Source organism: Pteronotus mesoamericanus, unplaced genomic scaffold (assembly GCF_021234165.1).
Source record: "Pteronotus mesoamericanus isolate MK-2021 breed Mesoamerican mustached bat unplaced genomic scaffold, CSHL_Meso_final scaffold_1186, whole genome shotgun sequence".
NCBI classification, from domain to species: domain Eukaryota; kingdom Metazoa; phylum Chordata; class Mammalia; order Chiroptera; family Mormoopidae; genus Pteronotus; species Pteronotus mesoamericanus.
Window position 1 is genome coordinate 14,576,212 of NW_026555302.1, and position 23,771 is coordinate 14,599,982.

At 57.4% G+C, this 23,771-nt stretch overlaps 1 protein-coding gene across 1 annotated transcript in view; it reads right to left on the reverse strand.

Annotated features, from left to right (window-relative positions):
• The window catches only part of UCK2 (uridine-cytidine kinase 2), a 45,324-nt gene extending 29,612 nt beyond the window's left edge, over nt 1-15,712 (reverse strand). Inside the window, exon 1 of the mRNA XM_054587569.1 lies at nt 15,580-15,712. Within this exon, the coding sequence (XP_054443544.1) occupies nt 15,580-15,678 (99 nt within the window). The 5' untranslated portion in view covers nt 15,679-15,712. The remainder of the gene's footprint in view (nt 1-15,579) is intronic.
• Nucleotides 15,713-23,771: the final 8,059 nt, after the last annotated feature.

Genomic DNA, 23,771 nt, shown 5'->3' on the forward strand with positions numbered 1-23,771 from the left:
AACCCTCTGCGCCCTGCCCCCACCCCCGGCCCGGCCCGGGACACCCGCCTTCTGTCCCACACCAGCGTTTCCAGCCATCACAGACCCGGGGTGCCTGCCCTGCCACCGCCCCGCCCCCCCCGCCGGTCCCTGACGCCCAACACACAAAGCTTATCAGAGCCGAACACGGGAAGGGAGCGGTGTTTTCAGCATTCATCTCGCTTCTCCCGATCAACGCCGGGTCTCACGGGTCTCACGGCACGTTGTGTAAACCTGGGGGAGGAGCGAGCTTCATCCTCTACACTCCTTCGCCCCCCACACCCCTACGCAGCCCTGGCCCGCCCTTTCCCTCTGACCTCAGAGGCCGGCACATTCCAGGCCGGGATCACCTACTTCAGGGCGACCTCATGAACCGGGGCTGCGGGGGCGGGGGCAGTGTCCTTTGGTTCTGGCCCTCCCCTCCCCCTCCCGGACCCAGAAGCCCCCCACTCGGCCATGTGACCGTAGGACCGTCTGCCAAGACAACGCCCGCCCAGCAGGTGGGATCTGAGGGTGCAGGAACCACGTGACCCCCTCCATCTGGTTCACTGGTAACCGTGGGAGACCCACCAAACCACAGCCCCCCTTCTCCTTGGCCCCCCCGCAAACTGTACCCAGGACAGTAAATCAACCCTGACACCCAGCCCTCGGGGCCGCCTGGCCCTCGGCGGAGAGCACCTCCCAGCCTCTGCTTCCTTCCTCGCCAGCACTTTTCAAACAGTCCTCACTCGAGGGCATGTTTCTCGGCCTCAGAGAGAGAGGGAGCGGGGAGGGAGGACGGGAAAGAAGGCGAAACATCGATGTGAGAAGCCTGGGTCGGCATACGCGCCCCGGCCGGGGATCGAACCCACAGCACTTCCGTGTACGGGACAACGCCCACCAGCCCGCGGAGCCCCCCCCCCGCCCCCCCCGCCCGGGCCATCATTCCCGCTCACTGCTCATCGTGGGGTCCCTCTGCCCCTTCCCGCGCAGGGCTCCGCCTCCCAGCGACCGCCGCCCCTGGACCAAGCCGAGAGCCAGAGCTGCGGGGCGGCTGGGGCGGCCGAGACCGGCCGGCCAGCCATTCCCACTCCCGAACCCCGGTCTGTCCAAAGCCCCGTGCTGCTTCTAGAGGTTTCGCCTCTACCGAGTCCTTCGAAGATTCCAGAATGGTCACGCAAACGAGTGAGGGAGAACGGAACGTGGAGGAGAAAAAATGAACACGTCACAAAATAAACCGAAATAGACGCCGACCACATGACAACCTCGAACGTCACTCACACCCAAAGGAAAATCCCCCTTTGTTCTTTCCAACTCAGAAGAGGTCCGGCTCTCCCACACGGTTGCGCAACGCCGCTGAGAACAGGTCCGTACAATCCTGAGGAGGCAGAACCCTGAACGCTGCTGCTCTCACCGAAACCTGATGTAATTATAGGAGGAGAGCCGTGTGGGGAGTGTCAAGTAAAACCTAATCATTTAAGATAAAATGTCAATAAAGGCTGCCTACTACTGGGAGGGGGCAGTCAGGAAACAGTGTTGTAAATGTGAGTTTCTAAAAAAAAAAAAACCCACAAAGATAAATAAAAGGAGGAATGAAACAAGACCCGCGTGCTAGCAAGTGGCAGGGCTGAAGCGGCTCTATCTGTCCTGTCGTACGCTGTTCCCATGTTTACCAAAGTAGTCACACGCAGGGTACGTCTCCAACCGCGAACACGCACATGAGCAGCCGGATTAGAGGAACGGCCAGTTACGTGGGACGGTATGCGCCACGTCCAGTCCACACACGGTCAGGCTCGGGCGGGGACGAAAGCAGGCACACCGCTGCCGTCCCACCGACGTGTGTGTTTTGTCTGCCTAGGTGCCCCGGCACACAGGCTGCGCCCGGACGCCCCCTCCCCCGACGCGGCAGCACCTCGAACGCAGGTGACGAGGGCACAGCGCCCTCGCGGGAGCTCGGTTCACACCCGCCGCGCTTCCTGGGACGGGAAGAAAATATCTCCACTCTCTCAATCCAGTCAGCTCCCGGGATGCTGGCGGCTGCAGACGGGGCGTGTGTTAGCACCCAGGTCGAGGAGGACTCCCTCCTCGCTGTCCTCAAGCTCCGTTCTGGGAGGGACGGCTCTGCCAGCAACACGGGCAAGGGCGCGGCGGCCTTTCGGAAGGCCACCCGTGGGCCGCTGCCCGGCAGGGAGCCCTCTGTTCCCGCTGCAGGGGACAGAGGGAAAAGACAGACCAAACCACCTCCCAAGTATTAGTGTAAAAAAATTTTTTTCAGGCTGTCTTTTTTTCCCATCAACACAATTACACGACCTAGAAAATGACTGTAGTCAAAAAACAAGATGCTCAAAACTCCAAATACCGTGTATCCTTAGAATCCGGCGACATTAACTTTCTTTGCAGGGATGACGTCTTCCCGGAAGGATGGAAACCCGGGGCTGCAGCCCCAGGCCGGAGCCCCCCGCCCCCGCCCCCCGGGACATCGCTGATGTCCCAGCTCTCAAGGAGACCGACATTTATCGGGCCCATGTAAAACCACCTCATCCAGTTCACTGTTGCACAGCTAAGTTAATGTCACCTCTCAAGGGACGTGGGCCCCAAGGAATCCTGGAGAAGGAAAAAAAAATGTGTTTCCCAAGAGGGTAACAGTCATATAAAAAGGGCGAGCCCTGGCTGGTGCGGCTCAGTGGGTTGAGAGCCGGCCTGCAAACTGAAGGGTCGGCAGTTCGATTCCCAGCCAGGGCACAGGCCTGGGCTGCGGGTCGGGTCCCCGTGTGTGAGAGGCAACCGATCGATGTCTCTCTCACAAATGGGATGCTTCTCTCCCTCCTTCTCTCTCCCTTCCCCTCTCTCTAAAAATAAATAAATACAATCTTTAAAAAGAGAATGGTACCTGCGCTTAAGTGTATGTTTGTCATTGACAAGAAAGGGCGTGAGGAAGAAAACAAATGGTACTGGGGGGACACTGAGGGGGGCCGCTGAACTAGGACCTCACGTTCCTTCCCACTGGCGTATTTCACGTTCATTCCACACGCCAGGTGCCGCGGAGGGGCAGGAGGCAGGGCCTCATGCTGGGCCCTGGGGCGGACAGGCTCTGCTGAGGCTGGGAGCCTGGGGTGGGTTTCTGGACTCCCTGGCCAGGCGCCAGCGCTTGGCTGCTCCTCGTCCCTTACCTTCTCTGCTACATTCTGCGCTGGAGGCTGAGGATGGTTACATTGTTACCTCTCAGGGCTCTTAGGATTAAAGAGATGATAAACAGAAAACACGAGTCAGTGCTTGGAAAACATCAGCTATTGTTAGTGAAAGTGTTTTGAAAACAGCCAGCCCATCCACAGATTTCAGACAGCACTGAGTGACAGAAGGAAAACAAGACAGGCAACTGTCCCGGAGTATTGTATCAGTATGTCGCAAGAGCACATGTTACTTTGGATTAAGGAAAAAAGTGGCAAACTGTGGTAAAGGTTCTTTCTAATGAATTAAAAACTTGTGCTCTCAAAATAACCTGCCACCCAGCCACTTCTTGAGCCTCACACCTCTGCCTAAAGGCCCGCGAGGAAAGCAGGGGTTCGGTCCTGGCTGGTGTGGCTCAGGGATCGCCAGCTGGCCCCCAGGTCCCCGGTGGGGGGGCGTGTGAGAGGCACCCACATATGGACATTTCGCTTCCTCTTGCTCCCTCCCTTCCCCTCTCTCTAAAAAATAAAGTCTTTTTTTTTTCTTTTTAAAGCAGGGGTTTGCCTCTATATACAGGGTTCATCTAGAGGTGACTTTTCCACTCTTTCAGGGTAAGTTTTGACACAAACTAGCGGTGTTTGAATTCACGAGGTTGAGGTGTTCTGTTCTGGTCCTGTGTTCCAGAACAGGCGTGCACTGCCGTCTGCCCCGCCCCGTCCTCCCCGCCCCCCCCCCCCGCACCGTCCCCAGCCATACACCCGCGCCCCCACGGCAGGCAAGGCAGGGCAGGGCAGGGCGCGCCTCCCGCTACGGCGCTGCCCGCCCCAGGCCAGTGGCTGCTCTGCCGACGGCACGTACCGTGAGGATCAGCAGCACCACCCACCCAGAACTACACGTTGGCATCACCTTCCAGATCTCGAGTTCCAAAGGCAGGGCGAAAAGAAATAAAATGACCTAGAGGAGCCCCCATAAAACTCAGTCCCACACTCAGAGCAACAGCAACAAGAAGAAGAAAGCCGACCTCGTTACATTCACTCAGGCACTTGAGTGCCAACCATGGTCGCCGCACAGTGAGCAGAGACGAAAGCCAACGCCGGGAAGACAGACAAGTCAGCAGACAGCCGTGGGGGGGGGGGCAGGGGGGCTGGACGGAAGGACACAGGACCGGGCCTCCATGCAGACGGCGGTGGGCAGTGGCGTGACAGAGTCGTGTCCCCAGGCTTGGAAGTGACCAGACGAGAGCGCAGGGGACACTTCAGGCAGAAGCAGGGGCAGGTCCAGAGAGGTGAGGGGTGGAGGGGAGCTCTCCGAGACGGAAAAGGACAGCAGAGGCCCGGGGCGGGGCAGGGAGGCCGGCCCCCCGGGGAGGCGACGCTCAGAGGCAGGCTGAAGCGCCCCTGAAGAATTCCTGGGGAGTGGCGGGCGGGGCTGCAGGGGATGTCGCGAAAGAGGACTGGTTAGCCGCTGGGGGACAGGCCACTGGGGGGTGAGGGACGCAGGGGCCGGGGCAAGGCAGCGGTGAATTCAAGAGCAATTCGGAGAGAAGTGAGGGGCCACCGAGTGGGTGTGGGCAGAGGCAGGGATGCTGGAGGGGCAGCGCCGCCTGACGTTTCCATCCTGTGACTCGCGTGGACAGAAAACGCAAGCCGTGCAGAGGCCTGGGCTGGGAGCTAGGGGGGCCAGGTTTTAGGGTCTAGTTCCGAGTGCACATACTTCGATAACAACAGGCAGCAATGCGCGGGAGACCGTCGAGTAAGTGCGGAAGGGGTCAGGGCAGGAAAGAACCTGGCATCACGGGCAAACAGGACAGAGCGAGGAGGGCCAGAGCCGGGGGCCGGGGCGGGGTCTGCGGCGGACAGTTGGGGCCAGGGAGCCCCCACGGCGAGGCCCAGTGCGAGAGGAGAGAGGAGGCCACAGGTCAGCTCCCCGGGGGGACGGCCGTGGCCTGACGTTACCAGAGACTCAGATAAGGAACCCACAGCTCTCACGGGATGGTGACTTCAGCAAGAGAGGCTTCACCACAGCCTTGAACTCTTTCCCAAGCCCCCCTGACCTCGGTCGGCAGGGCCTGCACGGTTCCCCCAGCACCTGTCACCGCTTCGGCCGCTGGCCCGAAGTTCTGCCTGAGCAAGCGGCTAGGGATCCGAAGACAGGGGCCCCACCCCAGGGCCCCGAAGCCCGGGACCCACGAGTGGGTGCGTGCAGCGGGCGCACGGGGCTGTTTCGGTCACTGCAGCACACGTGCACCGACCGCGGCCTCGTGGCCGGGTGCTGGGCCAGCCCTGGGCTCACGCGGACGAGTCAGGCCAGACTGCGAGCCAGGGCTTCCCCGAAGGCAGCCGGATTCCCAGCCCCTCCCAGAGGGCCCGCACTCTGTGAGAATCGGTCAGTATTTACCGAGCGGACAACTGGGTGGGAGCCACGGCCCGGCTTCCAGCGGCCGCGCGCTGCCGTCAGGCTCACGCGCCCAGTTAGAGGCGGACGGCCGGACGGCCCAAGAGGAAGCCCTTGCCAAACAGCGAGGTGTACTTCTGTCACTGAGAGACACCAGAAAGCCTCGATTCTGTCACCCCACAAAGGCTCGCCCCATTAAGACCTGTCAGAAGCGGTCACGGCTGGCCTGGCCCACTCATCCCCGCAGGCGACGTTGTCTCCTGGCCACGCCCTCCAGCGGCCAGGGCTCCATCCTGCGCGTCCTCCCAGAAGGGCACTCGCTGACCGCCTCCCTGCTCAAACGCTGACTAATCACAGGAGCATGTTTCTAGCTCAAAAAAACAAACAAACCCCCAATAAACTAAACTAAAATAAAGACCAGGTCCTCAGGAGCTGCCCCTCCCTTAGCCATCTCACCAAACTCTGGAGAAATCCGGAGAAAGTTCCTCATATGACCAAGATGCCATCCAACAGAGACCATGCCCGCGGAGACCTGCCTGCGACCACGGCCAGCCCCGCCATGCCCGCCTCCACGGACAGCACGCCGATGCCAACGCCCCCGTGGGCACAGATGCCAGCCCGCGCGCCGCACAGACGGAGCAGGCCACCCGGGCCGTGGGCCTGCCCTGGGTCCCCAGTTCCCGTCCCGCGCAGAGCAACTGCCAATGCCCAGCCCTTCCATAAACTTCCTGAGGCAGTAAACCTGCTTGCAACTTCAGTTTACAGAGTATCTGCCAGTAAAAGGACACATTTTAAATGGCAGCACCTCAGAGCTTCAGCTGCTGTTTTACAGCAGAAACAACCAAGTGTGTAACCCAGGTACCTGCACACCATCTGTACGGGTGTAAGGAAGAACACGAATAACCCCTGTGTTTGGGGACCACACCCCTCATCAAGCTTTGGAAAGAGTGTCCCATCGAGTCACTAACTCAGTAAGGACACGGCCCATCCCCTCCCGGCCACGCCACACTCGGCAGAAGCCACGAAGCTGCCTGTTCCCCAGGCGGGAGTTCCGCTCGGCGCTGCCTGGTCCTGACCCACACACCGAGCTTCGCCGACGAGCCTACGGAGGCCAGTGCCCAACGCAGGCAGAGTTTTTCTCCGAAGACGACGGTCTGCCTTTGCTAAGATGGGGAAGGCCATCTTTCTGGTTTAAAAGATCCCCTTTTCTCATGCTTCCTGAGTATAAAGATCCAGCTCTGACCGACACACATTTAGCTATAAACAAACAGGTAGCATCCGTGGTAAGAAATGGACAGCCAGGTCTTAAGGTTACGCTCCAGTTGGCTTTTGTTTTCTTAAACACACCATGAAACAGGTACCAAAGCCACCCAGCATGCACACCGCCCGGCCCCCTGCAGCCGAGGACCTGCGCAGTGCCACCCGGGGAAGGGACCCCCAGGGGCAGTCCCAGCAAGAGCCAAAGCAATAGGTTTTGTTTGGTTTTTTAAAATATTTTATTTGTTTTGTAGAGGGAGGGGAAGGGAGAGAGAAAGAGAAACATCGATCGCTTGCCTCTTGCACGCCCCCCAGCCAGGAGTGGAACCCGAAATCCAGCCACACGCCCCGACCGGGAATCAAACCAGGGACCTTTCGGTTTGCAGACGACGCCCAAACCCCTGCGCCACACCAGTCAGGGCGAAAGCAACAGGCTGAAATGGCGACTAGACTAGAAAAGGTCACTGAGAAACGTAATGCACATTTCAAGGGCAGAGGCCTAGGAGACTGAGAAAAAGGGCCTTAGTCTGTCATCGGCAAACCCTGCTGGGGGACGCGAGGCGCGCCGTTGTCAGGCAGGTGCCCGCCTCGGCCGACAGCGAGGAACCCGGGGCCCCGCCCTGAGCGCGCGGTCTGGGCGGAGGACAGGCTGGACGGCAAGGGCCACACGGCGTGGCCGTCCCTACCGCGAGGCCTGCGGAGGCTGGGACCCACGGCTCCCAAGTGAGTGGCCGTACAGGGGGTGACTGAAGAGCCGGCGCAGATCCCAGAGAGTGAATGACAGGGTGGGGACTTCTGTCACCGTTCCACTTACAACAAAATTAAAGGAGCGAGCGGCCAGACAGCTGATCCATAAAAACACAGCAGTTTCTGACATAGTCACTAGAAAGGTACAAACTGAGTGACTTCGGCTGAGTGGCTCAGTGGGTGGGACCGTCACCCCACACAACAAAAGGCTGCGGGTTCAATTCCCAGTTGGAGCGCCTGTGGGAGGCAACCAATCAATGCTTCTCTCTCCCTCTCAAATCAATAAACATATCCTCGGGCGAGGATCCGAAAAACACAACATAAAACCGAGTGACTCTGATATAATAACAAAAGGCCTTCCTTCCACAGCCGTCCACTTGTCAGCAGGGTTCCTCCAAGTTTGTATCTACCCAAACAAAAAAGTCTTATTCTCCCTTTTATGTTTAATGACATATCAAAATATCTATCTTGTTGGGATTCATTGATGCTAATAACGGCGGCGATGCAATTCAAAAGAAATTAATGAGAACAGGAAACAGAATCAGCCCGACACGCACACAGATTCGTGCTGCAGGACAGACAGACTGAGCCACAAAAGACTTTCAAGCATAAAAATAAACGGGGTCGGCCCTGACCGGTGAGGCTCAGTGGCTTGGGCATCGTCCTGCAAAGCGAAAGGTCACCGGTTCGATCCCTGGTCAGGGCCCAGGCCGGGGTTTCGGGTTCAGTCACCAGTTGGGGACGTGCGAGAGGCAACTGATCGATGTTCCTCTCTCTCTCTTTCTCTCGCCCCTCCCCACTCTCTAAAAATAAACAAATGAAGTCTTTTTAAAAATAAAATAAGTGAGATTAATATTTTGTGGGCGAGTGACATTGAAATATGATATCAAGGAGGAAAAAAATGAACATTTCTGACTCAGGTAAGAGCGTATGCATCTGTTTTAAAATGGATGACAACAGGTCGACTTGTGATAGTATTTACAGCTTAGAAGATACTCTTAAAAGAATGAAACAGTTCTCATTTTAAAATGTCAATGTTTACAACAGATCAAAGATTACATCCTTTGCAACTCCTTATGTGATAGGGTAAAGCATTTTCCAAAACTCTCTTTGCATCTTCCGGCTGCAAGCCTGTCTGAGGAGCACAGGCCCGAAGCCCAGGCCGGCAGGCCAGCCCCCTGCCCTACGCCACGAGTTCGCTGCGTGGCCTGAGGGAGACCGCCACCACCGCCGGGACGGGCCATCTGTCCACACCTGTGCAACCCTGGACTCCTGCCGGGAGGGAAGGAGCGAACAGAGAACGTTTGCTGAGATGCGACAAAACCACCCTGCGGCCTGGAAATAAAAAAGGCCAAAATGCCAGGCCAGCAGCGTATTCATAGACAGATGAAAGCAATAAAGAAGCATATCCCTACCTCACCTCCACTCACAAAATTCTTAAGCTGTCGCCACAGACACAGAAGGCGACATTCTTATAAAAGCCCCACGGTACCAGGCCACAGGCCACGCGAAGGGCACTGGCAGAACCTCCCGCCACGGGCACACCCGCTCCGCAGGGCACTGCCGAGGGGCCTCGCGGTCACCCCGCAGAGGACGGATGGTACTCTAGGCAGCGTGGCAGGTTCCCAGAGACGCCTGCCACGTTTCCTGCAGCCTCCCAGGGAGTAGCCGTGGGAAAGTAACTATTCCAAAAACAAACCAAACCAAAACAAACAAACCAACAAACAAAACCAACCCGTGTTAGGTATGGAAAAATCCTCTTCCACAGCCGGGTGGCGAAGCAAAACCACCTTTCTTTCTTTTTTTGAATGAGCGCCCTCTCGCAGTCACGATCCAGAATTCCCAGAGCGCACGGGACTGGTTTTGGAACCACCGCAGAACGGAATTACTGCTTGCGAGGGGGCCGAACGCCCACCGCTCTCGGTGGGTCTGCACGTGGCTCGGGCAAGCGCACCAGCCGGCCGGTGGACAGGGCTCTGACGGCTGCGGTGGGCGCTCCGGCCTCCCCTGCCCGGCCCGCACCAGGCTCGGACTCCGCGTGCACGCGGCCTGCACGCTGCTTAGGGCTCCTTTTCAATCCCTGACAACGGCTATGCCTTCGTTTTGTCTTGGAGAACATCCTGCCTTTCCCTTTTTATTGCCATGTAAACTCTGCCGTTCCTTGATCACTTGAAAATATTTCACTTTGAAAAATGGAGTTCTGACTTGCCGTTTTATGTAGGATTAAAAAAAAAAAAAATACATGTTGTATTAAAATTAGATGGTCAAACTACCTGCCAGGAGAAGACTTGAAAATGTTCCTGTTGTTAAGCAACTGTGTTGCCGAAAACTATGTGGCACCTATAAAACTGAAAAACATCCCCAATGAGGGTTTTCAGTGGATTTTGAGTTCCCTAGGTAAAAAAGGCTTTAAAATGGAGCAGCTCAGTTTCTAAAAACAAGGGGTGGACAACAGAGAAAAGGAACATTTTCCAGATGGTTTTTAGCAAAAGCCACCTCAGGACTGGGGGACGGCCCGCACGCTCTGCAAGCTCGAAAGGGATACATTTCTTATCCTTGGATCTTCTTAGGGGATAACTGTTTCAAACATGAAGGTCATTGAAATCAAAACTCAGAAGGCGAATGCGGAGCCCAACCTTCAGCCCTCCATCATCCCGAGGACAAATACCATCCATATCATCCAGGATCCACCCACCTCCTGTATGGAACGAGATTTTTAAAAACAAAACATTTTTAGCCACAAGTGAAAAATATTTTTGTTCAGAATCAAAAGGCTATACCATGAATGCATCCAGTTTTCGTGTTTATTTCATTTCCCTCATCCTTTTAGAATCCTTATTTGGGGGCTTCATAATCACATATGGGTCATACTTACATAATTCATGTATACATGTACATGATACATTATAACATGATCAAATGCTTTAATGGTCAATCGCTTTAATGGCTTACAGATGAATATGGTTTAGTCCTGGATGGTGTGGCTCAGTGGACAGAGTGTCAGCCTGTGACCCAATGGGTCGTGGGTTCGATTCCTAGTCAGGGCACAGGCCTGGGTTGCAGGCCAGGTCCCTGGTTGGGGGATAGGAGAGGCAACCACACATGGATGTTTCTCTCCCTCTCTTTCTCCCTCCCTTCCCCTCTCTCGGCTGGTGGGGGTGGATGAGTATGGTTTAGCAGACGAAGCGCACTCACACATGCACTTGAGGGATACACCCCCCAACCTCTTTTACTTCTTTAAAAAACAGAGACCCACGTCGGAAAGACCTCAGAGATCTTGAGTAGCCTCAACAGCACCCCCTCAGAACCCACTGGCAAGAGAGATCGGCTCTTCAGCGGTGAAATCCCCAACTACCGTCTGTCTCCGTCACAGAACCTCCTAAGAGCCAGAATACACACAGCAGTGACAACAGCGGGCGCTTGGCCTAAGCAAACACCACTCTGGACGGCCGCGAGCTGGCGTCAGGGCACCGCAGGCAGCGGGTGTCCAAACCACACTGCAGGGACGCTCTGCAGCCACCCAGAGGCACGTGAGGGGGGCGCCCCAGGACCCGCAGGGCGTCTCCGGGCCACAGACCCGGTGAACTTCAGGCACAGCAAACAACAACCGTGAGGTTGTCGGGCAGGGGCTGGGTGTGGCTGGCACAGAGAGCCGGGGAGAGCAGCAGGGCCACGTCACCCCAGGACTCGATGGCCTTGGCAGCGGTTCAGGTGGTAGCAAGCAGCTGATGCCCTCTCTGAGGAAACAGAAGGACCGGGCCTGCCCCCTGGCTCTGCGAGCCCCTGACAGCAGGGGGTGTGGACCGAGCGGTCTGGCCAGGCGGGCGGCAGCTGAGGTTCCCACAACAGGGCTGAGGGGCACAGGTCTGGGGCGGTATGCTCCCAAAGCAGACGCTGACTCACGGGGGCGCTGGGCGGACGGCCCACACCTCCGAGGGGACGGAGGGGACTGCACTGTCCCTTCCTGATCTGTATCGCTCGCTGCCAGACCAACCTCCCTAAAAATACCTCTGAGGACTAGTCACAGCTTGTGGAGAAAGTTCAGTGAAGGAAAAATCCGGATTCTAGTCCGAGTTCTATCACTTGCTGGCAAAGTGACCGCAAGCCAAACACTCTCCTGACCTTATCTTTCGGCGTCATCCGCCGTGGGAAGGACACCGCAGGGCTTCAAAGGGAGAGGCATACGGGCTTGCGGGTCAGAGCGGTTCAAGCCGCCTCCAGCTGCACAGCACAGGCAGAGACCCTCCCTCGCGGCCCGCAGCACGTGGTGCGGCGCCGTGAGTCACTCAACAAACATCTGCTCAGGATGCGCGTGAGGAACACGAAGCCTCTGCCTGAGCGCGGCCCAGGCAGCAGGGCTGGGGGGCTTTTCATTTCTGAGTCACGGCCACAGGAGCGACGGCTAAACACGGCTCCGCCTGTGGCCTGGTGCCCTCACCCAAATCATCTTACGGATTAAAAGAAAAAAAGCGTCCCTGGAAAGCACAGTCCGCCTAACTCAGGTCGCCAAACGCTCTAAGGGGCAGGAGGGCAGAAGCGGGGCTCTTGGAACGGCTGTCCCAGGCGACACGTCAGTGCAGCGCAGGCTAAACAAGTCTCCGGAAGTGTTCGGGACCAAAGGTGGTTCTGACTAAGGAAACAGGTACCAGACTCCTCCGGAGGAAGGACCCACAGAGCCGAGGCTCCAGGGGCGCAGGGGCCGACCCGAGAGGGGCCCGCGGGCCACCGCATGGGGACAGCTGCTCCCCGGACGGGTCTGTTTGCACCTGGGTGTGGGGGAGGAATGGCTGTGGGAAAGTGGAGTCTGGGGCCACCCTTGGGGGCCCAGGGGACCTGCGCTGTGCAGAAACGTCTGCCCTGCAGTCCGGGCGATGGAGAGTCACCCACGGCCACGCTGGCCCAAGGACAGCGACGGCAAAATGCCCCGGAGAGGAGTTGCAGGCAAAGAAGTTGTTCAAACTGTTTAAACTGTTTCCCCCTCTTTGAGGGTTCCTTCTTGCTCCGTTTCGAGACCCCCTGCGTAGGGAGAAACACGAGAACCCAGTGCTCCGCAGGGATCAGAACCACCCCCCGAGTCTGCCTCAAGGTGGGGATGCGCCTTGCGCGCGCTGGCCGGGGCAGCCCAGCCCAGCTCCCTTGCAAAGTGCAAATCCATCTTCACTCGCAGAACAAACTAGCCAACGGGACCTGCGCGATGGTACTCGGTGTTTTCGCCTTCTCCAACCAAAATAACATGGGCTGACGAAACACATTTGTGCTCGGGCGGCCACGACGTCGAGACCAACGAGAGCCCTGGAGGGGGCTGACGATCGGGGACCTGGTGTTTCGTATGGGGGTGCGGGTGGGGGAACGCCGTCCAGACCTATACCCTTCCCCATCCGGTCGAGCACCTTGGAAACCCGTCTGCAGCCTGTTCTTCAAGGAGCCCCTTTCCAAGGGGAAGCTACAAATGTGTGACCCCCCCCATGCCTACTCCCCCCGCAACCCACAAGTGGGAGTCGATTCCTCTTCCACAGGCCCGCGGCAGCGGCCGCGGCGGGATGGGAGATGACCGGCGGGCGCCGGCGGGCCCCCAGTTACAGCTCTGAACCCGCCCTTTCTCAAGTGTAAGTGATGAGGCTCCGTGTCGGGGCTCCAGAGGCTCGGAGCTTCCTTCTACCTCTCAGGCTGCCATTTCTGACGACGCTCTCAGGCCCTCTGCCTTCCCCAAAACTCCTTTAACAGGCCCGTTTGTAACAAAACGCCCAGGCGGTCAGCCTCGCTTCCCAACCCTCCTGCGCCACAGCACTCCGGCCTGAGGCTTCTAAAAAGTCCGGTTTGTTGATGCGGACCATCTTCAGCCAAGATGGACTTGGACTTTGTTGACGGAAAGGCCACTAAGGACCATAACAACAGAATCGAGACCGAGCTGTAGCACACGGACCACCATATGGAATTTTAGAAGCCTAATGCTCTTTAAGTTAAAAAATCATAAAACAGCCCCGAGTGGTGTGGCTCCGGGGGCTGGGTGCCTTCCCACAAAGCAAAAGGTCGCGGGTTGATGCCCAGTCAGGGCACAGGCCTAGGTTGCAGGCCAGGTCCCCCGCGGGGGCGAGCAAAAGGCAACTGACCCAGGCTTCTCTCCTCTCTCCCTCCCTTCCCCTCTTTCTAAAAATAAGTAAAATCTCTTCTAAAAATTGTAAAACAATCTTAAACCACAACAAAGTACTTATCCATGCCAAAAGATGTACGAGAGGCTTTGAAGACTGCATGAAAAAGAGACCCTTTCTTGGGAGTTTCTACAACTGCCCCCTCCAGAAGAAATGGGGACAGCGGAGTGAGCCACACCCTCCCCCCACACCCGCTCATGGGCTCCTTCACATTGGGCAGTTTGTCAACTTAGGAACTGAGAGCAGGTGACGGCTGAGGCGCACAAGCAGAGCGGAGTTATTTCACCTCCTAGGACTTCTTCCCACCTCCCTAACGACTCAATTACTTAGGTGCTTATCCAGGTGTTTTTGCTTCTAAACGCTGCACTCCTCTGCCCACTTCAGCGCCCCCCCCCCCCCCGCCCTCCCCCCCCAAGGCCTGGCCCTCAGGTTAACAGCTGGGCCCAATTATGCGGCAGGCACCGTGCTAGGCGCGCTCAACAAACCGGGGGAAAAAAAGGTCCCGTGAACAGGAATGAGCTCCAGAAAGAATAATTCTAAAACAGAGGTAAAGCTTCCTGAACAAGCAGGCATCCTGGTTCGGCTCTGAATTACTAGCAATAGGACTACGAGTAGGACGTATGGGGAGAAAAGGCATTTGAAAAATGCCTTCAACCAGGGGCGGGTGCAGCGTCAAGTTCTGGGACCTCAAGCGGGCGGATGCCAGGCTGGGAGCGGGGGACCAGATCAGCGTAATCAATAGGGAAGTCCCCCGGCGCCAGCTGCGGGGCCCGCGCCGAAACAGAGCAGACCTGGAGGGAAAAGTGTGTAACCAAAAGGAAGGGCCCGCGGCGGAGTCGGCTCCGGAACGAAAACCTCGTGGTGGCTTCTCATGGCGACAGCAGCCTTCCCCGCGGCTCTCTGGCCTGAATGCACCGGCCCTCGCCCAGCCGCACGTGGCGCCCACCTCCGGCCGGTGCCCCGGGCCCGGGGCGGGGGGGCCCTCCCGACCAAGTTGGAGGTGGCTGAACGTCAGGGGAAAGAGTAGCTACCTCCTAAAGGCAGAGAAAGAAACATCTGGGAGGTCTCCGCCCTTGTCCATCTGCAGAGAAAGCCCGGGGTGCTCTAGGAAAGCGTTTCCCTAGTCTCCCCTCGGGGTAACACAAAGAAAGCAGGCTCCAGGGAGCCCGGCACCCGCAGGAGGACCCCTCTCCGAGGGCGCCAGCGCGAACGCCCCGGGCGTCCGGGAGCGGGGAGCCAGAGCAACTTTCTCGTGGACGCCGGCCACGTTCCCTCTGTAACCACAGAACGGGAAGCCCCGACCATTCTCATCTCGCTGATGTCACCGCACCTTCTGTGGCTCTCAGGATTTCACCCGGAAAGCCCTGCAATCCCGCGCCCAAGCGGGGCTCGTCGTCCCCGGGACGCGCCCCGCGCGCTCTCGCAGCCTCCGGTCGGGTCTCGGCTCGCTCCGCCCCCGGCACCCAGCTGAGCCGCTGGGCGCGGAGCCACGCGAGCCCGGAGGAGGGGGACATGGGGGGCTCGTTGGGGACCCTGCTCCGAACCCTCTTCCCCAACAGGGAACCGACTTGTAAAACAATAAGCATCCGCCTCCGCCGCCCCTCCCCCACAGGACCCCGGCCACGAGTTACCGGCGCCGGGGGGGGGACCCCAAAACCCTGCGCTGGGTGTCCGGCACCCCGGACCCTCGATGTCCCAAACGTCCGCCCGCCGCGCCCCGAGTCCGCGCTGGAGACTCGGCGCTGGAGCGCGGCCAGCCGCGGCGCGCGGGCCACGCGGTGGCTGCAGCAGCTGACACGGCCCGGGGCCGCCGGCCACATGCGCCGTGCCGGCCGTGCGGGGAGGGAGAGAGCGGGGCCCGCCGTACCTTTCCGCTGGCCGTGCCCCCGCTGACGCCGATGAGGAAGGGCTCGCCGCCGTTGGGCTGCTGGTGGTTCTGTAGGGTCTGCTCGCTGTCCCCGGCCATGGTTCGCGCCGCCCCTCCTCCGCGGCCTGTGCGCGCGGACGCACGCGCCCTCGCTCGCCGCTCCCGCCCGCCGCGCCCGCCCGCTCCCTCCTCCCCGCCGCCGCCGCCGCCGCCGCCGCCGCCGCCGCCGCCCCGGGAGGCCGCTGCCGCCGCCGCCAGCCGCTCGGAGCCGGAGTGGGCTGCGGTCCCGGAGGAGCGAGCGCCTGCCTCTGCGCGCCGCGGCGGCCCGCTTACATCCCCGGCGGCGGGCAGCGTGATGCTGCTGCTCCAATCCGGCGGGCGGCGCGCTGCTATTCGCCAGGCGGCGGCGGCGGGCGTCTGGGCCAGCCCCCCGCCCGCCCGCCCGCCCGCCCGCCCGCCGCCGCCGCCGCCGCCGCCCGCGGCCCCGGGAGCGTGCGAGCCCGCCCCCTCCCCCTCCGCGGCGGGGGGCCTCTCCCACGACCCTGGGGGCCGCGCTTGAACTGCGTGTACACCACCTTTTTCGGAAAGGATAAGCCGCTGGAAGGGAGGGTCCCCTCGCGGAGGCCGTGCCCGGGGCTAAGGAGCACTATTAGAACACGCTTGGGAGACTAAGGAGAAACAAAGAGTTAATGTCGTTCGCCCCCTGGGCAGGCTGAAAGTGTGCGTTTCCAAAAATGAGTATTTTCCCCCTTCCGTTGGCCAAAATAATGTCAGGCCCTGGCTTTAAACATTTCGCCTCTCGGGACCCCTCAACACCACCCTCCTTAGCAGGCGACCCCGGGAGAAGGGTTATCCGAGGGCGCGCTCCCGGCGAGCGTCAGCGCCCTTTGAAGCCGCCGCTATAAACCCCCAGTGCGGGGGTCCTGCGCGCCGCGGTTTGCGGGAACAGCGACGGAACCCTGAATGCCGCGTCGGGCGGCTCTCCGGGAGCCGGCTCCCGGGACTGGCCCGCGGGGTCAGAGCGGCAGCGTTCGCCGGGCGCCCGGAGCCGCCTCCGCCTCCGCCCCCGCGCCAGGTTCCGGCGTTTCCGCGAGCGCGTCACCCCGCCTCCCCGGGCTTCGGCGTTCGGTCTGTGCAACGGAACTGCGAGGGCGACGAGGACGGGCCGGGACTGCTGCGAACTGCTCCAGCGGAAGCGCGGAGAGCGGTGCCCAGGCTCTAGACCGTAGTAGGTAGGTAAGTGTCCCCAGGGGAAAAGGCCGACGCTGGAGAGGGCCCTTCCGCTGGCGACCGGGGAGAGAAGTCATTTCCAGCCTCTGTCCCGGGGCTGGGGTCCCCGAGCTGACGAGGGGTCCTGCCGTCCAACAGAGGACCTGTCGTCAGCATCCTCTTTTAAAACTTAGTAAATTGCCTTAAATTCAAGGAACGTGTTGGGAAAAGTTATTAAGGAAAATTAAGAGTATTAGAAAACACCAGCGTTCTCCCCTTTCAAGTCAGCTGGAAGGTGGGGCTCCCAAAGGGCGGTGGGTGGGGGGTTCACTCTGCTTGTGGGTCCGCTGCTTCTCCCCAGTCTGCCCTCGACGCAGGAGACCACGCAGCCCCCAGGGACTTGTGCGGAGAGGGCTCGATAGCCCACGACCAGGCCTGTGGGAATTGGGAGCTTGGCACAGCCCTGGCTCAGGGGATACCCGTGTTAAGTAGCAGAGAGGAAGAGGGCGAGATACAAGAACGCCGCATCCTCTAAGAGCTTCTCCCAAGTCCCCACCTTCCTCATCATTCTCATCGCTGTTTCCGTAGTATTTTATCATGTAAACGTCCAAACACAGAGCTGGAAGATTTTACAGTGAACCCTCCTTGGATTCTACCATTCACATGGTAGGTGCTGTGCTTGCTTTTAACGAGTCCTCTGCGCCACCTCCGGCCAGCACAGCGTTTTGTTACAGTCCTTCCTTCAGCCCTTCCTCAGTTTTAAGTGGCATAACTGAACAGGTTGATACATTCCTCACTTTGTTTGCTTTTAACTTCAACGTCCCCAGCGCCCAGAACTGCGTCTGGCGCAAAGTAGGGCCCTCATAAATATCTGTTGAACGAATGAAGACCTGCCACGTATCATGTGAACATTCCTAAAGGCACTGAGCACATGGCCGGGCCAGTAGGAAGCATCGGGTACCTGTTACATGAGTGAAGGAAGGTACAAATGAGCCCCAGTGGGAGGCAAGGACGTCCCCACGAGGACCCCTTGCGTCCACCACCGCGGAAGGAGAGGCGGCGTTCCCCAGATGGTGCTCCTGTGGTTACTGCTCTGAGTTCTGAACGCTGTTTTCTGGGCATCCTCAGTAACTGCGCCTAGTCCTAGGGCGTGTCTACTAAGTAGCTGAACCAATTCATTAACTGAGCTAACTCATCCCTTGCCTCTGTACTGTTTAGTAACGATATTTAACCTCTGTGTGTGCGTTAATACACACAAAACAAAAGCCGTGTAAAGGGAAGGCCTAAGGGGCTGCGTTGCGGCATTTTTGCTCCCCCCCGCCCCACGGCTGGCTCACCGGCCCATCAGTTCCCCGTGTCCTTTTGGAGGTGGAGAGCGCCCCCAGCTCGGGTGGCCTGGCGCGGCTTTGCTCTCCACAGAGCCAGGCAGGCCGGCTGTGCTCCCTGTGCTGTGTCATCCTCTCTGGGAGCCGGGTCGCTCAAGTCACGTCTGAGCCTACGGTGGCAGTTACACTGCAGATTGTGAGGGCAGTGATTTTTTTTTTTTTTTTTTTTTTTGGCTGGCCGCCTTCCCCTCGCATGGAAACGAAACAAAACACAAACAAAACACCACAAAAACAAAGATTTTCACTCAAATCTAGAGTTAGAACAGATTCAAGGAAATGTATTTTCTCGATACCTGTGATCACTCTCTTTTCAGCCTCGTCGAGCTCTGGCCTCGGTCACATCCAGAATGAAGTCAGCGCGAGCTGCCGCTGCGGCCAGGCCGCAGGAGAGATGCTGCTGCTCCCCAGCCCCCGCCCCACCCCCCCCAGCAGCTGAAGTCCCACGCGCGACAGGGGGCGCGACATCTCGCCTCCTCCGGCCCGGGAGCCCTTCTGCTAGGGGCCCATAGCTAATTCTTTAACTTCTGACCACATTGCTCAGCAGAATGTATACTACGGCGCTTCAGCTCGCCTCCTAAGGATTTCAGTTCTCTGTATTGCCTGCCTAATGACTTTCTGCCATTGTTTAAAATTTATTTTTCAATCCCAGTTGCCATTCACCATTTTTTTGTACTAGTCAGGTGTCCAGCATAGTGGTTGCATACTTGTGTACTGTACAGACAGAGCGACTTGTGCCTTTTATTAATCAGCCTCTGCACAGACACGTCATAAAAGGACTGCTCTGTGAAGATGATCAGACGCTACTAATGCCATTTCCCATCTAGATCTGTGACCCCAATCGGTCACATTCTCAGATGCGCTCACGCATCTGGTCGGTCACGGCTCGGGCTCAGGCCGCAGCGGCGCAGGGAGGCAGGCCCACGGGCCCGGCCCGGAACCGGCGAGGGGGCTCTGAAGGGAGGTCAGCCGCCTGTGCCCCAGGAGCCCGCCCGGACGCTCTGGAGCCGCGGACGTTTGAGACCCGCTGGCCGGGTGGAGAGAAGACCGTGTGAACTCTGGTCAGAAAAGGTCTACATTTTTGCGTTGCTGCTCACTTTGTAACCTTTGGTGGGTTTCTTAATTTCCATATGCCTTAGTTTCTTCAACTGTTAAATAATGTCTGGCTTGTCAGATGGTCATGAAACTAATGGATACATATTGTCATAGAGTAGCTGTTAAATAAATATCATTTCCCTCTGATTTATACAACAGTCCCACCACGGAGGCATGAGGAGTCCCAAAGGTATGGTCTTATTCTGTATCTCTAGGGGCACAATAAAATAAAAATTAAAAGCCCTGGCTGGGTAGCTCAATTGGTTACTGCATCGTCCTGATACACCAAGGTTGCGGGTTCAATCCCTAGTCAGGGCACGTCCAAGAATCAACCAATGAATGCATGAATAAGTAGAACAAGAAATCAATGTTTCTCTCTCAAGTCAATAAATGAAAAGAATTTAAATTAGAAGATAACATCCATAGTCCGCACCCACATCCAGAAACTTCACTTCACAATCAAACCTGCTCCTCTCACACCTACCCAGAATTCTGACTCTCCTGGAATGTCACACACACACACACACACACACACACACACACACACACGAGGGGATGGAGGGGCTGGGACCTGGGCGGGGGAATCATTTGCAATGTAGACCTGGATCCAATCACCAGCATGCACACTTGCACTCTCTGAGCAACTCTATTCCTCCATTATACCTCAATAAAGCAACATTGTTTAAAAAAAAAAGTAAAACAACTTTCAAAAATGCCCCTTCGGGACAAGATGGCAAACCTGGGCCGATGGCAACTTGATCCAACCCAGCAGCCAAGATGCCGTGGCGGCTGGAAGGATGTTGATGGATTCCAGAACCTAACACAGTTACTGTAAGAAACCGCAGGGGCAGAAGGAAACCGCTCGGCAGCTCCCGCACCGGGAGAGGGCCCTCTGACCGCGCGACAGGGCCCGCGCCCCGAGAGTGGGTATTGTCAGCGAGAACAGAGGTGTGTTTCTTTCCCTCACACCGGCGTTTCAAGGCGGTTCCCTGGAACTTGACTTGCATGTGTGCTTTCATTAGATGACGCTACATTCCCGTGCACGGGCTGTGTCACCGCATTGCCGCCGGTGACCTACGGGAGGGTCCGACGGTTCCCAGCCACGCCGCCTGCGTGTGCGGTCGGAGCTTTGGATCTCTGAGGGGCTGGCCGTCCAGATGGAGTGCCGGCCGAGAAACGGCCCGGCGCTGTTTTCACCTGGCTCCCCTCACCCTGGGCGAGCCCGGCCATCTTTTCCAGGGTTGAAGCCACTCTTTCCTGGTGAACCCTCTGCTGGAGAATTCCGGCCGCTGTGCCGTCGTAAGTTCGGTCTCTCCGTCTCCCACTCCAATGGACGTCAGTCTTTGGTCCGTGGTGCCGGCTGCAAGCGCTTGCCGTCAGCTCCTGCCCCTGCTGCTTTCTGCCCTGCCAGCGTTTCTAACCCCCGAGTGCTCCCATTTCTAAAGAAACGAATTCCCATTTCTTGAGCGACTTGCACGGTTTCATGTTTTTACATTCAGGTCTCAGATATATTTCACTCATAAATTTTCCTCAGGTCTTTTCTATCCTCAGTGATTTTCCGTCCACTTGTATCAAACAAACTGTAATTGTGGATTTGTCTGTTCTTCCTTTCAGGTCTGCTTGTACTTCACGTTCTTTGAGGCTCTGAATCAGGTGCCAAGATGTTTAAGGCTGTTATGTCTTTATGTTGAACCGACCCGTTTATTCTTAGGAAATGCCTTTGCCCCTGGAAACACGCCGGCCCGCAGTAAGCCGGGGCCTCCCGCTTCCTGGAAGCAAGGCTTGCGTGGCCTCTCCCCACGTTCGGAGCCTGCGGGGGGAATTTTTTGCCCAGGTTCAAGAGAACCCAGATAAGAGACCTCGGGGAGCGGAACAAGAAGTCTGTGTGCTGGGGAGAGCCACATCCCTGTGCCTGGGACAGGCCAGGTGACCCGGAGCCCAGGAAGGAAAGGCGCACCCCCCCCCCCCCGCGCCATGCTTCGGTGAGGGCTTCTGTGCACGGAGCACGCGCGCCATCCCTTCCACGGGTATTTCTGAGTAACTGCCAAGGGGCCCTGAGCTCAACGTAGAGACTGAGCTCCCGGAAAGGCCCGGAGTCACAGCCCTGAGGCGATGGACATCTGGCAGCACTGCGTACGGTATTTGCATTTCTCTGTGATTACAAAATCAATGTCTTTTTGGCAGCTAAGTGAATCACTGCGATGAGGGTAAGCGCCTATTAGTGAGTAAAAGTGGCCTGTGGGCCAACGGTGCATCATGGGAACACCAAGTACACATGACAGTGTGCATCTGGAATGTGGAATGTCACCTCGGAATTTAGGCTTCTGTTTAAGGCAGCCCAGACTCACGAATGACAGAAAAAACCATGAATTTGTTTAGGTGTTTAAATATTTTCAAAGGCCCTTCTAATATTCCAGAAGTTCAATGTTAAAACTGATGTTTTTGCATTTCCTTCCCTTAACAGGCTGCCTTCCCAGCCGCCGTTGGGGTGGCCATGCCGGCTGCGACGCCGGCGGGGTTGCCAGGAAACCAAGGAAACTGCAGCCCGAGACTCGCTTCCACTAGGCCCTTCCCACCAGGCACTCACTTGGGCACCTAACGTTGACCCATAAATCCGTATTTTTTCCTTAAAGAGAGCCCCAAGAATCATACAGGCTTCAGGGCACATAAGACTTAGAAAGGCCCTTGGTTGAACCTTAGAATTATAAAGCATTTTTCTTCTTCATCTCATTTAGTTCTAAGAATCACTATTTCATTCTTCCAGTCTCGGGTTTTGCTCTTTCTCCGCAGTTCCCGCTGATCCTAGTTATTTCACCCAGGGCCCCGCAATTGCAAAGGGCGTCCCGACGGTGGGGCCCGGCAGCCGGTTCCCTGACCGCGGCCTCCCTCCAGATGAATCCACCCCTTTTACAGCTGCCGGACTAATGAAAACACAAAAACGCTGCTTATTTTGCAAGCTTACCATCCACACTCAAATACTTAGGCGGCTTTCCACTCTCACCGATCTTCTGAAATTGGGATGCTTAAATGGCCAGGCAAAAGGGGCATCGATCAGTGGGTACCGGGAGCCACAAGAGAAATGCAACCCTTGTTTTAAAACAAAGCATTATTTCACTTGATGGCATGCTACTTAAAATATTTCTCCCCGCTTTCTTCTCTTCATTTATATTAAAGATACAAAGTCAAATGTAGGAAAAAAAAAATTTGGACGAGCTCAGATGCAGAGAATTTGATTCATTGTTTGATTCATCTCTTGGCTGACGACACATTCTCTTCGTGGGTGCATTCCAGGACCTCGACATTCATTCATTCTTTCACTAAAATGACACAAACGCCCATGACATCACCACCAACACAGAAACCGGGACGTGAATTTACATCCGCGTTCAGCTCTGGCCCTCCGGTCCTGTCGCCCGGCCTCTTCCCGTCCAAGGCGGGGACTGCGACATCACCCTTCTCTGGCTTTCCCTGTTAACATCCTACACTGTGGTGGGGACACTCCTCCAGCTCTTAACTTATAAAATCTCTATCGCGTGCTGTGAATCACTGTTAAGGGCTTAATCTTTTCATGCATCACTATACTGGGTGGAAGGAAAGTAGGCTTACAGTGGTCCGTACGGAAAATACAGTAACTGATAAATACCACCACAAGCATAAACTGTCCTGTGTACTCCCCTCCGCGAACCTACTTTTGCCCCGCCCTGGAACTGAGACATATCGCGGCGTGGAACCGTAGCGAGTTCACGGGGAATGCTGCTTAAGTATATCCTGACTGATCCGTGTGTTACGCTTTGCGTAGGTGGGCGCTTGGGCCGTCTTCAGATTCGGATGTTAGGGCGCAGGCCCGCGTGAACAGTCCCGTTCCCGGGCCCTGGGAGGCGCTCAAGTTTCTTTTGGGCGTCTACTTCGGAGCAGAATGGCCGGTCAAGGGGAACACAGACGTTTATCTTTATGGGGGAACGAACTTCCTGAGGGGAGTTGGCGGTCCACACTCCCACCGGGAGGGGTTACGAGATCCGGTGATCCCCACCCTCTGCACAGGGTCCCACCTACAACTTTTTATCCTGACTTGGGCACGCTTTTTCTTTTTTTTAAGAGAGAGAAGGGAAGGAGAGCCAGAGGGCGAGGAATGCCGATGCCCCACCCTGCCCAGGGCCTGACCCCTGACCGGAACTGAGCCAGCTACCTTCTGCTTGGCCCCAGGACGTCCAAACACCAGGGCCGCACTGGTCTTGTCTTTTCTTTTTCTTAGGAGGGGACGGGAGAGAGGCAGGAAGAGAAAGAGAAACATCATTTGCTTGCCTCCCGTAGGCGCCTGGACCAGGGATGGAACCCACAACCTTTTGGTTACAGGAAGACACGGAGCCACATGGGCCAGGGCAAAAACTGCTGGAAAATTATGGTCACACACACGTCAGGCGTCCCGCGTTGACCGCGTCCGAGGGTACATCGCAGCGACACCGAGCACATTGCCATTGTGGTGCCGCGCCCCCCGCCGCCCCTCGC